Below are 13,472 nucleotides of genomic sequence, written 5' to 3' on the forward strand. Positions count from 1 at the left end.
ACCAAGTCTATCCAGTCTCTCTTTATAACTTAAATGTTTCATCCCAGACAACATCCTGGAGAATCTCCTCTACACCCCCTCCAGTGCAATCACATCCTCCCTATAATGTGGTAACCAGAAATGCACACAGTACTCCAGCTATGGCCTCACCAAGGTTTTATCCAACTCCAACATGACCTCCCTACTTTTGTAATCTATGCCTTGATTGATAAAGGCAAGTGTCCCATAAACCTGTTTCACCACCCCAATAACATGCCCCTCTGCCTTCAGAGATCTATGGACACACACGCCAAGGTCCCTTTGTTCTTCAGAACTTCCTAGTGTCATGTCGTTCATTGAATACTTCCTTGTCAAATTACTCCTTCCAAAGTGTATCACCTCACACTTTTCAGGGTTAAATTCCATCTGCCACTTATCTGCCCATTTGACCATCCTGTCTATATCTTCCTGTAGCCCAAGACACTCAACCTCACTGTTAACCGCCCAGCCAATCTTTGTGTCATTCGCAAACTTACTAATCCTACCCCCCACATGGTCATCTATGTCTTTTATATGAATGACAAATAATAGGGGACCCAGCACAGATCCCTGAGGTACACCACTGGACACTGGCTTCCAGTCACTAAAGCAACCTTCTGTCATCATCCTCTGTCTCCTACAACTAAGCCAATTTTGAATGCACCTTATCAAATTACCCTGTATCCCATGTGCATGTGCCTTTTTTATAAGTCTCCCACGTGGGACCTTGTCAAAGGCTTTGCTGAAATCCATATAAACTGTGTCAACTGCACTACCTTCATCTACATACATGGTCACCTCCTCAAAAAATTCAAATTTATTAGGCATGACCTCCCTCTGACAAAGCCATGCTGACTATCCCTGATCAAATTGTGCCTCTCCAAGTGGAGATAGATTCTCTCCTTCAGCGTTTTCTCCAATAATTTCCCTACCACTGACGTGAGACTCACTGGTCTGCAGTTCCCTGGTTTATCTCTACAACCCTTCTTAAATAGCGGAACCACATTGGCTATTCTCCAGTCCTCTGGCACCTCCCCCGTGGCCAGAGAGGAATTAAAAATTTGGGTCAGAGTCCCTGTGATCTCCTCCCTTGCCTCCTTGATTCCAAAATGGAGATACTGTTTTTTACATATATGAATAAAGAAAACTACGGAAAAACTGGCAAATTGCTATTCTTCCAAGTCAACACATGGAAGCACATTTACTTTCCATGCCTTACAATATGGAAGGTACAGGTGATAAGATGCACCCCTTCTAGTTATAAGGTTTTTTGGGGAAAAAATAACACATAGCTTGAACTTAGGGTGTTAAACAAAAATTGTCAACATGATTGAGGAGTTCAGATAATGCTATAAACTTGAAAAAAACCAGAGTGATTTATCCGGTCAAGTAGACCTTGATGTTATGTTGTAACCCATAACACTTCCAATTCTAATTACTGGAGTACTGACTTTTAATGTTTTTTCAGCATCAACGACTTTGTTAAGTTGTAAAACTATGGAAAAACTGGCAAATTGCTAAAGTCTTAAAAATATATTAATTTTGTTGTTAAAGACAGGGGTGCAGGACAAATCATTGAACTATTTGTTCCTCAGTGTCAATCTTGTTGATTAATGCTCCTGTGAAGCATCTTGGGATGTTTTACTGCATTTAAGGTTCTACAGACATGCAAGATGTTGCTGTGCAAATACTTTGAATCTTGCACCCAAACTGAAATGTATTCAAGGGTACTTCTTTAGAAAATATTTTGAATCTTGGTCCACTCTGTTCTAAAATGCTCATGATATAGCATATCTCGCTGTATTGTGTCGTAAATGCTCAGCTTCGAATATAGACTCCATCATAAACAGCACAGTATAGTGACACTGGAGCATGTCCCAACCAGCTAAACCATCACAGTTACATTGTACAAACAAGTTCAGTATGGCTGGCAAAATCAATAATATTGACATACTCTTGTGCTGCATCAATATGGTAACCAGTAGAGGTTGACCCTTCTGTTGAGGTATCCTAAATGGAAGAAGAGCAAATGAGGAAAGCAACGTACTTTGATCAAATGATCTGCTCATGTAACATGTACTAATCTCCAACTGGAGCTTGTTTCAGACTTGCTTTGTGAAGGAGAAACAGCTGCAGGAATACAGAAAGCAAATGGTGTCCAGCCAGCCAGAACTCAGTTCCTTCCAACCCCACTCTAGCTGTGTTTATTTTTCTTCATATGGAAGATGTGTATGTTTGTGCAGTACTCACTGTTTCAATCATCAGGTCGCCCACTTTCTGTTTCTCGTGCCAGTTTAGGACACAATGATGCGCCTGCTCTAAGAACTTCTCATGATGCTCCAGGATTTCTGGAATCTGGAAAAACATATCATCCACAAGGGCCAGATCACAGATACATGAATTCTCCGGCTGCTTCAGAGGCCTCATGTATCCCTGTCAGAGAGAAATATTGAACCAATTAATAATCAGCAGCAGTAAAGATGATCAATAAATCAGCTATCATTATCCACTGGAATTCCATAGAATCAGGCTCTGTTTTATTGCCTCTTCTAAAAATAGGTGATGTTGGACAGTTTACAACATTAATAGTATTATGGTGGCCTTTGCCAAACCTGTGAAATGTGCATGACTGATTCCAATTCCAAACCTCATTTTAAATTCTGATCCTCATGTGCTGCCTATTATAGATATTGTGCAGTTTTTAAGTTTCTTGGCTCAAGCACAGTGTCTAAAGCAACATGAAGCTGTGACAGGAAAACAATCAAATGCCCATTTTTTGAAGGAGCCTGGGAAGTTGAGCCAATTGTTGCTCTCCCCATGATCAGCAAACCCGGTGCAGACTGAGAATCAAGCTTAGGCCCAATTTGTTGACAAATTCTGAAACATTTTCCTATCAAACAATGTTCAGAAAACTGTGGAAATATGTCAGCCAATGGTGAACCAATTCAAAACGGGAATACACAAGAGGTCAGGGCTGGAGGAGAGCAGAGATCTCATCGAGGTGTGGGGCTGAATAGCACCCATCTTATGATAATATTATTATAATACTTCATTTTCATGCAACAAAACATGTAATAAATTGCAGGTATTACATGTATGTGGCAGGTAGCATCATTTATATTGTACGGCATAATACACAATAAGATCTATATAGTGAAATATATTGTATAACATACAAGCCTAGATTTATGTAGATTTATTGGTAATAATGGTGAAACTGTCACTCCACTGAAACTGACAACAACTTCTGGAGTCTGCACATGTGCAGGATAACGCAGAACTCCAGATGCAGTTACCAGTGATATTATACTTCTCCAGAGAGTGTGAAGTTGAGACATCCCTTTTGTACCTTGTTGAATGAGGTGTCACTGTTTTAATTGTGTTCTAACTCCATAATTGCTGCTAAACACCTTTACTGTCCCTGAGAAGCTAACTTGATATTTGTGGAATATCAAATTTCTCCATAACGCTCACAAATTTCACTTTTGTTTTTAAATTTTAGGTTTATTTGTATTTTACCTTCCATATTAATCCAATCACAATAATTTATTTTGCACCTGAAGTATTTAAATTAAAAGTGAAGCAATGTGGTGCTTTTGTTTTCCTGGTTGCATCGCGTTTGAAAACTTTAATGTGATTGGCTGTTTGCCGACATCATTGCTGCTCCATGCCAAGACATCCCCTTGACGTGGCGTGAGATTTAAACAGTCTTCAGATAGGGGAAAACCACACTATAGAACTTGCTAGATCTTGGTGGATCTTGCCAGATCTAGATCAGTGGTAAGCGCCATTGCTCCCCCACTGACTGCAAAATCCAGCCCATAATATAGCAGTATAATACAACATACATACTACGTTACATGTGATAATACAAAACATTAACATTGTACAGAATACACATTATACTTTATATTATTAAATAATCATTTGTTCATTCCCAAATTTGTATTTGTGATGGCATCCCAAGGTATCTGACATCCCGATAGATTTCTTTCCACAAATGACATGCTCGGCCCAAGGATGTTACTAGTGAAGTTTAAAAAATGCTGAGCCCAGAGAGCAGAACTGCCAACTGTGAACGATGTGTTTCGCAGTGCACAGCATTTATTTCTTGGCTCAGGATTCAGGGAATCCTTTGACTGTCCTTCTGTGTAAAATTTCATCAGCCAGCTGCCTTGGCAGTCTGAGCCCCTGCCCAAGAGCACAGGAAGTGTGGGGATCAGAGTTAATATGAATTACTGAATCCTGGGCCACAAAGAACCTGACGTGTGTGGCCCAAAGAAGCTGCCACAAAAGCCTAAAATGTGACTGACCCAAAGACAAGAGAGACAAGATGTAAAGAAACTTCTTGAATTGCCAACAGTTCCTCATGATGATACCGAACAGCTGTGAGTTCCTGGACTGTAATCCAATCAAAGGTTCCGGGTCACTTTTTCACTGAAAAATTCATGGTTGAATTTCTCTAACAGCTATTTAGCATATTTATTTTTAACTGGCAGCTCGCTTGTGGTGTTCATCACATTGAGTCGAAGGGCCTGCTTTTTTATAACATTTGGGATGTTATGACATTTGACAAGAAAGTTGTAACACTTACAGGAAGTGTTTGCTAGACATAAGTTTGCTGTAAGAGTGAATCTAACAGAATCTGCCATTACCTAGACTTGACCCCGCACATTTAAACTTTAAAATGTTTCATGTGGCAAATTGCTGAAGGTGCAAATGGATAACCTCACAATGAGGGAAAGTGGGTATTTGGGACCAGAGTGAACAGGGCATGAAACCATACATCTCTTTAATCAATCAGACTGAAGGATTCTGAAATCAGCTGCGTAACAATGAGAAGAAAATGTAAATTAGAGGCTTAATTTTCATTCCCGAGTCAAGCGTATGAAGTCAGGAAAATTCCTGACTCCTCAAACCCGACTTGGGAGAAGCTTCTTTGAATGTTCGGATTTTCGTTTTGGGGGGTGTGGGTGCTAATTAGATTCGGACCTATCGTCCCTGGAAACAGGGTGGATGCAACCACAGGAACTGCGAGGAGGGCTGATTAAAAGGCTCGGCTTGGTGTTCTGCGACTTTGTCCCAGTTATAAACAGTAAGGCCCTCTAGCTCTCACCCCTCACACTCCCCATGCACCATCTGTGCCAACTCATGCCCCCCGCCCACCGCCATGGCCCCTCATACCCTCTATGCCAACATATGTCCCTCTACCCACCCCCATGGCCCTTCATACCCACTATGCCAATCTATACCCCTCTACCCATCCGTCACTGCCCCATACTCCCCATGCCACCCTATGCCCCTCTGCCCACCCCCTTGGCCCCCTTATACCCTCCATACCAACCTATGCCCTCTACATACTTCATGTCACCTCATACCCTCCATGCCAACTTAGAGTCAACTCATGTCAATCCATGCCCTCACTCACTGCCCTTTGCCCTTACATCTTTCATACAAACTCTCCCAGTATCTTTCATTGGTAGACCTCAGGAGCCATGCTGAGATGGAATAAACCCCTTAAGTATCTATTACAGACCTCATTAAATTAAAAACCACTCATCTGTAAAAGCCCATTCAATATATTTAAATCCCTTAATTTACTCAATCCCTTATAAAAACAAACAATTATATTCATAGCCCCACATCAAAGACAGCTAATCTCTTTAGAACCACTTGGAGCTTTCAATCAAACTGTGAACTCACAAACCCTTCCCACACTCTGATAACAATAGGTGGAAGTAAGTAAGCAGCACTAATACTATAATGATAGTCATCAGGCTTATGTCAACAAACACCTATTGTAATTGCAAGCACTAGCTTCTTTCAACTGCAGGCTGTGTACTTATTCAAAATTTAAAGAGCAAGGGATTTAAATGAGTTGACAGCTTGACAATTCCACAGACCTTATCCACTTTTTGCTCACATTCATGTCTACTCTTAAAAACCCCAAAGAGGTACCCGACCCCTCCAAAAGGGTACCTAACTTCTTCAAAGAACTCTGGCAGGTTTAGATCTTTCCCTCGCACTTGTAAATCCTATGAGTTGTGTTTCAGAAACTTTGATGACAAAATTGCTTCTGAATCAAGAGAACTGCACTCTTAAATGTACTCCTGTCTCCTTGAACTGCAGGTGTGTGAAATACATCTCATCCTGGTTCCCCCCTACCCCCCCCAGCACCCCCAATAGCAACAATACTGTGTGCCGGGTTCAGAGGCAGGGCCTCCAGAATTGGGACTCTGGTGCTGTTTTGACTAAGGCGTGGAGCCCTTCCATCTGGGAAAATTTGGGCTTAGATTGGGTGAATTCAATGTCAAATCAGGTACGGAAAAAGAAATAAAGATGGAATGAAAGACCGAAATAAGTGGCAGAAAAAGGCAGAAAAGAAGAGTTGAAAGATGTATTTTTTAATTTTACATTTTTTTATTATTCATGCTTGAGATGTGGGCATCACTTCTTTTGACACTTTCATGGGATGTAGATGTCACTGGCTAGGCCAGTATTTATTTCCCATCTCTAACTGCCCTTGAGAAGGTGAGGGGAACCATCTTCTTGACAACTGAGTAGCTTGCTGGGCTTTTCAAAGGGCTTTTCAAAGGGCTGTTAAGAGTTAATAACATTGTTCTGGTCTGGAGTGATATATAGGCCAGACCAGATAAAGACAGCAGATTTCCTTCCCTTAAGGACATTAGTGAGCCAGATGGGTATTTATGACAATCCTGGGGCTACATAGCCACCATTACCGTTACCAGATTTTTATTCCAGATTATTGTGACCAACTGCATTTAAATACTCCAGATGCTATGGAGTGATTTGAACTCAACTCCAGATCATTAGTCCACGCCTCTGCATTACTTGTCCCATAACAGAACTGCTATGCTACCATTCCTAATTTTTAAAAATCTCTAATAACAATTAAAACCTGAAGAAATGAGACTCCACACAATTTTTAGTATCAGAGAGGTAGTAATTAGAGTCATAGAGGTCTACTGCACAGAAAAAGGCCCTTCGGTCCATTGGGTCTGTGCTGGTCAAACAAGTACCTAACTATTCTTATCCCATTTTCCAGCACTAGGCCCATAGCCTTGTATGCCATGGCATCGCAAGTGCACATCCAAATACTTCTTAAATGTTATGAGGGTTTCTCCCTTCACCACCCTTTCAGGCAGTGAGTTCCAGGTTCCCACCACCCTCTGGGTGAAAAAATTCTTCCTCACATCTCCTCTAAATCTCCTGCCCCTTACCTTAAATCTATACCCCCTGGTTATTGATCCCTCCATCAAGGGGAGAAGTTCCTTCCTGTCTACCCTATCTATGCCCCTCATAATTTTATACACCTTATTCATGTCCCTCCTCAATCTTCTCTGCTCCAGGGAAAATAACCCTAGTCTATTCAATCTCTCCTCATAACTAAAACTGTCCAGCCCAGGCAATGTCCTGGTAAATCTCCTCTGCACTCTCTCTAGTGCAATCACATCCTTCCTATAACACGGACTCCAGAACTGCACGCAATACTCTAGCTGTGGCCTAACCAGCATTTTATACAGTTCTAGCATAACCTCCCTGCTCTTATATTCTATGCCTTGACTAATAGAGTCAAGTATCCCATATGCCTTCTTAACCACCTTATCTACCTGTCCCGCTACCTTAAGGGACCGATGGGCATGCACACCAAGGTCTCTCTGATTCTCGGTACCTCCCAGGGTTCTACCGTTCATCGTGTATTCCCGTGCCTTGTTTGTCCTGCCCCAGTGCATCACCTCACACTTATCCAGATTAATTTCCATTTGCCACTGATCAGCCCATCTGACCAGCCCGTCTATAACCTTCTGTAATCTAAGGCTATCCTTCTCGCTATTTACCACCCCACCAATTTTCATGCCATCCGTGAACTTACTGATTAACCCTCCTACATTCATGGCTAAAGCGTTTGTATATACCACGAGCAGCAAGGGACCCAACACCGATCCCTGTGGAACCCCACTGGACACAGGCGTCCAGTCACAAAAACACCCCTCGACCATCATTCTCTGCTTCCTGCCATTCAGCCAATTCTGGATCCAATTTTCCAAATTGCCTTGGATCCCATGAGCTCTTAACTTCATTATCAGTCTCTCATGCGGGACCTTATCAAAAGCCTTGCTGAAGTCCAAGCAGACTACAACTAATGCGCTGCCCTTATCTACACGTCTGGTCACCTCTTCGAAAAATTTAATCAAATTGGTCAGACATGACCTCCCTTTAACAAAACCATGCTGACTGCCCTTGATTAATCCCTGCCTCTCCAATTCTGTCCCTCAGAATTGCTTCCAATAGTTTACCCACCACTGAGGTTAGACTGACTGGCTTGTAGTTCCCTAGTTTATCCCTTCCTCCCTTCTTGAATAACGATACCACATTGGCTGTCCTCCAGTCTTCTGGCACCTCTCCTGTGGCCAGAGAGGTATTGAAAATTATTGTCAGCGCCTCTGCTATTTCCTCCTTTGCCTCACTCAACAGCTGGGATACATTTCATCTGGGCCTGGAGATTTATCTACTTTTAAGCCTGCCAGACCACTTAGAACCTCCTCCCTTTCTATGCTAATTTCTTTAATTATATCACATTTCTTCTGCCTGATTTCCATACCCACGTCGTCCCTCTCACTTGTGAATGCCAACACAAAGTATTCATTTAGAACTCTGCCTACGTCTTCCGGCTTCACACTCAAATTACCACTATGGTCCTTAATGGGCCCTACTCTTTCCCTTGTTATCCTCTTACTCTTAATGTACTTGTGAAATAACTTTGGATCTTTCTTTATTTTACCTGTCAATGTTTATTCTTTTGCTCTCCTAATTTCCCTTTTAAGTGCCCCCCTACACATTCTATACTCCTCTAGGGCTTCTGCTGTCTTGAGCCCTCGGTATCTGCCATAAGCCTCCATTTTTCTCTTTATCCAATCCTGTATATCCCTCGACATCCAGGGTTCTCTGGACTTGTTGGTCCCACCCTTTGTCTTTACTGGAATATGTTGGCCCTGTACTCTTCCTATTTCCTTCTTGAATGAGCCCCACTGCTCTGATGCAGATTTACCTAAAAGTAGCTGCTCCCAGCCCATTCTGGCCAAATCATATCTGATCTTATTAAAATTGGCCTTCCCCCAATTTAGAACCCTGATTTCTGGCCCATCCTTGTCCTTTTCTATAACAATCTTGAATTTAACAGAGTTATGATCACTATCTGCAAAATGCTCACACTGATACCTCTACCACTTGCCCGGCATCATTCCCTAAAATTAAGTTCAGGACCGCCCCCTCTCTTATAGGACCTTCTAGGTACTGGCTTAAAAAGCTCTCTTGGATGCATTTTAAGAATTCCGCTCCCTCTAAACCTATCACATTATGACTAACCCAGTTAATGTTGGGGAAGTTGAAATCCCCCACTATTACTACCCTATTATTTTTACACTTCTCTGAAATTTGCCTACATATTTGCTCTTCTATTTCTCGCTGACTGTGTGGGGGCCTATAGTACACTCCCAGCAATGTGATTGCTCCTTTTTGTTTTTCAGTTCTACTCATATGGCTTCATTTGAGGAGCCTTCTAAGATGTCATCCCTCCTTACTGCTGTAATTGATTTCCTGATCAATATTACAATACCCCGTCCTCTTTAACCTCCTTCCCTGTCTCGCCTGAAGACCCTATATCCTGGGATATTGAGCTGCCAATTCTGCCCCTCTCTCAATCGTGTCTCTGTGACAGCAATTACATCATACTTCCATGTGTTAATTTGTGCCCTCAACTCATCTGCCTTATTCGTCAGACACCATGCATTAAAATAAATACCATCCAACCTTGCCAAACTCCCTTGTGCCTTAACTGGCCTATAATTTCTATGCCATCCAGACTCACTTGCTCTCTCTTCTAATTTTGGCTGTGCATCTCCCCCTGCAGAGCCTTCTCTCAGGATCCCAGCCCCTTGCCAAGTTAGTTTAAACCCTCCCCAACAGCACTAGCAAACCTCCCCGCAAGGATGTTGGTCCCATTCCGGTTCAGGTGCAACCCATCCACCTTGTACAGGTCCCACTGCCCCCAGAAATGGTCCCAATGTCCCAGAAATCTAAAGCCCTCCCTCCTGCCACTTTTTGCTCATTTTATCTTTTTATTTTGTTATATTTTTTCCCTGTCTCCGTTTTCTTTTTTTGTGGTTAAAAAGTTTAACTGTCGGTATAAGTGGGAGGAGAGGAAATTTGGTTTGGGTTGCCAAGAGGTTCTAAATTATGGGTTAGGTGAATGAATTAACCAGTATGCAAGATGGTGATAGATCACCATGTCAATGGGAGGTCTGCTGACCATCATACGCCATGTCTGCACCCGCAGTTGCAGGTTTTGTCCCATATTCTTCGCCTTAGCCCTGCCGTTCCACACACTTGCCCCTATCTCTTGTGATGCAATCTGTGGTTTCAAAGCTTGCATTTTCGGATGTTCCGAGGAAGAGTCATACTGGGCTTAAAATGTTAACTCTGTTTCTCTCTCCACAGATGCTGCCAGACCTACAGCGTTTTCCCAGCAGTTTCTGTTTTTATTTCAGATCTCCAGCATCCGCAGTATGTTGCTTTTATTTTTTGAGACAGACCCTAATTGAAATGGGAAACTGAGAAGGGAAACAGAACCTCCCAGGTTTTAAGGAAATTAAGGGTAGGATTTTCCCCCCGTCGGGGGTGAAGTTGAATTGTGGGCACACACAGGCGTGCCTCCGATTGGCACCCCCAATTGGGCCAATTAAGGCCTGCACAGCATGACATCCGCACGGAAATGCTATGCGCTCCCCGTGCGAGTGGGGTGGAGGGGGGTTCCCTAAACTCGAGAGTGCACTCTTTCACGCGTGCACACGAAAGAACACACTCATCTCCCTGAGGCTATGTGCTGCCTCAGGGAGATCGGCTGTTCTGTCACAAATGTTAAAAATAGAGAAAAAAAAATTCCTGACATGTCCCCTCATGTGACACTGTCACGTGAGTTGGGACATGTCCATAATTTTTTTAAAAAACTTTAATAAAATTTTTAAAAACCTACATGAAACCTCATCCCACCTGTGGATGAGGTTTCATGCTTTTTCTAATTCCCGCCGGGGCTCCTGGCCTGCCCACCAACCTTAAGGTTGGACGGCCAGGTCCATTAATTAGCTAAATTACTCTGTCAATGGCCTCAATTGGCCACTGACAGGTCGGCGGGTGCACAGCTGATTTTGCTGCGCCCCCGCCTACTGGAAAATTTAAATGGGGCGCGGTGACGTCGGGAGTTCCGCCCAATGTCACCACGTGTCATTTTATGCGTCGGCGAATGGGCCCAGCGTCCCTGCTCACCAATGGGAAATCCTGCCCTAAGGCTGAAATTGAGATTTGAAACCAAAATTTCTGAAGAGACTGAAACTGACTGAAAACATATAAAAGGACATAGAGCCATCCAAGCACAGATGATGATCCCAATGGTGCAATACAGGCCGGCTGAAAAAGTCAGAGGTTAGATCCAGGAGCTGAGAACAGGGAAATATACAGTTGTTGCAGATGATTCTGTTACCTAAAGATAACATTGGAAGATCTACGCTATCCGGACTGTCATAAGAAGAGGTTCAGCAGACGTGTGCCATTTTTATATACTCATAGACGTCTACAGCACAGAAGGAGGCCATTTGGCCCAATGTGTCCGGGCGGTTTTGTGCTGCTGTTGGCTGGGGATCAAGCTAAATCCTACAAGAGGAGCTGAAATTCTTCACGAGGAAGGACTTCGTGGAATTCTTGTGGCTTCATTCTTTCAGTAAATAACTGGCTCTTCAGATTTCTTTTTTTAAAGAAAAAGTTACCGGTTTTGACCCAGATCGTAACACGCTATTGTCACATGATGTTACTGCTGTCATATGCTATTGCCTCATCATGCCAGGTCACTCAGCATCAGCCAACCTGTGGCCGGTTGCTACTTGTGCTGCTCATTCCTGGTCAATGGTGTTCTTGCCCCTGCTCCCACTGTATCTCTTGTCTTCTCCTCCCATTCTCCTTCCTCTTCTTCCTCTTTAATATGGAAGAAGGACTCTGCCAAATACAACACCAAAGCTTCAAGGCAGGAAGTATATTAACCATACTGGTATACTCACAGGATAAAACATTTGAAATTGTAGCAAATAAAACCCAGAGTCATACCATTTGAGCTCTCAGCTGTTTCTACTGAGGTAGTATTGTATGAAATGGAGCCTCATTTTACACAAGGTGATTGAATACATTATTATTGAAATGTATATTTAGGATTGATTGTGATGTAGTAATTAAGGGATTGTGATTTGCATTACTTATAGCTGCCAGTCCCAGGCTGAGATTCTCATTGTGAACCCCCTCGGCTGGCAACTTCGCCAGGGCAGGCTGTTCAATTTTCATTGCAAAACACCCTTAGGATATAAAATACTGGAGAAACTTTGCTAATGTCTTAGTGCTCTACCAAGAGAGACAGATGAGGCTGGCTACAGCTTTGATCTCCACTCTGTGCTGACTCCAGCAACAGCTGGGATGTTACAACAGGTCTCAGCAGCCTTGCGCTGGAGAGAGAAAGAAAAAGAAACCAGTCACATTCCACATTTTAGATTACATGGTGATTTAGATTAATACAGAATTTTCTTTAATCGCTTAGAGGGAGTAAAGTGATTTCCTGCCAGTGAGGCTTTTGTGAAATTCTAAAGAATTGTTCATTTCACTGTAGGCCATTCAAAGTGAGGTGCAAGTAGAAGACTAGCAAGGGGGAAAGGTGTCACATTCAATTATACCTCACTGATGAGGATCACTCAGAGAACTCATATTTGATTTATGAATGCATATTAGCAAGTGTTGCACAGTTTCCCACCGCATATCCTACTTATTTGTTTAAGAAAAAGAAATATGGTACGGACCTGGAAAGTACTGAGTTAACTGAGCTCACAATCATTGTGGAGGATCAACATATAGAAGTGTCACCGTTCTGTGACCTCAGAAAGAGAGAAAATTCAAGGAAAGAGAGAGGAAAATAAATGATAATTAATGCCTGGAAAATAAGCCAAAATCATAAAATGATTGCCGCAATCAAGATTTAGATCCTTACTAAATTTTAATTATGAAGATACCGATACAATATAATACCTGTTTAACCAAACACAACCTGCAAACTTCCCTGAGATCATCAGGGTTCACATTACAACACCATTAACTTAGAGTTAATTGGAAGAAATAGTGATCTGGGCTTATTGGTAGCACTCCGAGTCCAAAGGTCGGGGGATCAAGTTCCACTCCAGGAACTAAGCACAAGTGGTGTCACTTGAAGAAGTGTTGCTATCTTAGATATAGCATCTTTTAGATGAGACATTAAATCGAGGCCCTATCTGCCCACTGAGTTGGACAGCACTATCTGAAGAAGAACAGGGGAGTTCTTCCACTATCCTGGACAAACTTCAACCTTA

General features: G+C 42.5%; 1 protein-coding gene across 1 annotated transcript in view; it reads right to left on the reverse strand.

The window, feature by feature from the left end:
* Positions 1 to 13,472, reverse strand: part of LOC121283863 (rho guanine nucleotide exchange factor 17-like) — a 502,814-nt gene that overhangs the window by 194,087 nt on the left and 295,255 nt on the right. The window contains exon 3 of the mRNA XM_041198663.1: positions 2,269 to 2,451. Coding sequence (XP_041054597.1) covers positions 2,269 to 2,451 — 183 coding nt within the window. The remainder of the gene's footprint in view (positions 1 to 2,268; positions 2,452 to 13,472) is intronic.

This window comes from Carcharodon carcharias, chromosome 11 (genome assembly GCF_017639515.1).
Source record: "Carcharodon carcharias isolate sCarCar2 chromosome 11, sCarCar2.pri, whole genome shotgun sequence".
Lineage (NCBI taxonomy): Eukaryota > Metazoa > Chordata > Chondrichthyes > Lamniformes > Lamnidae > Carcharodon > Carcharodon carcharias.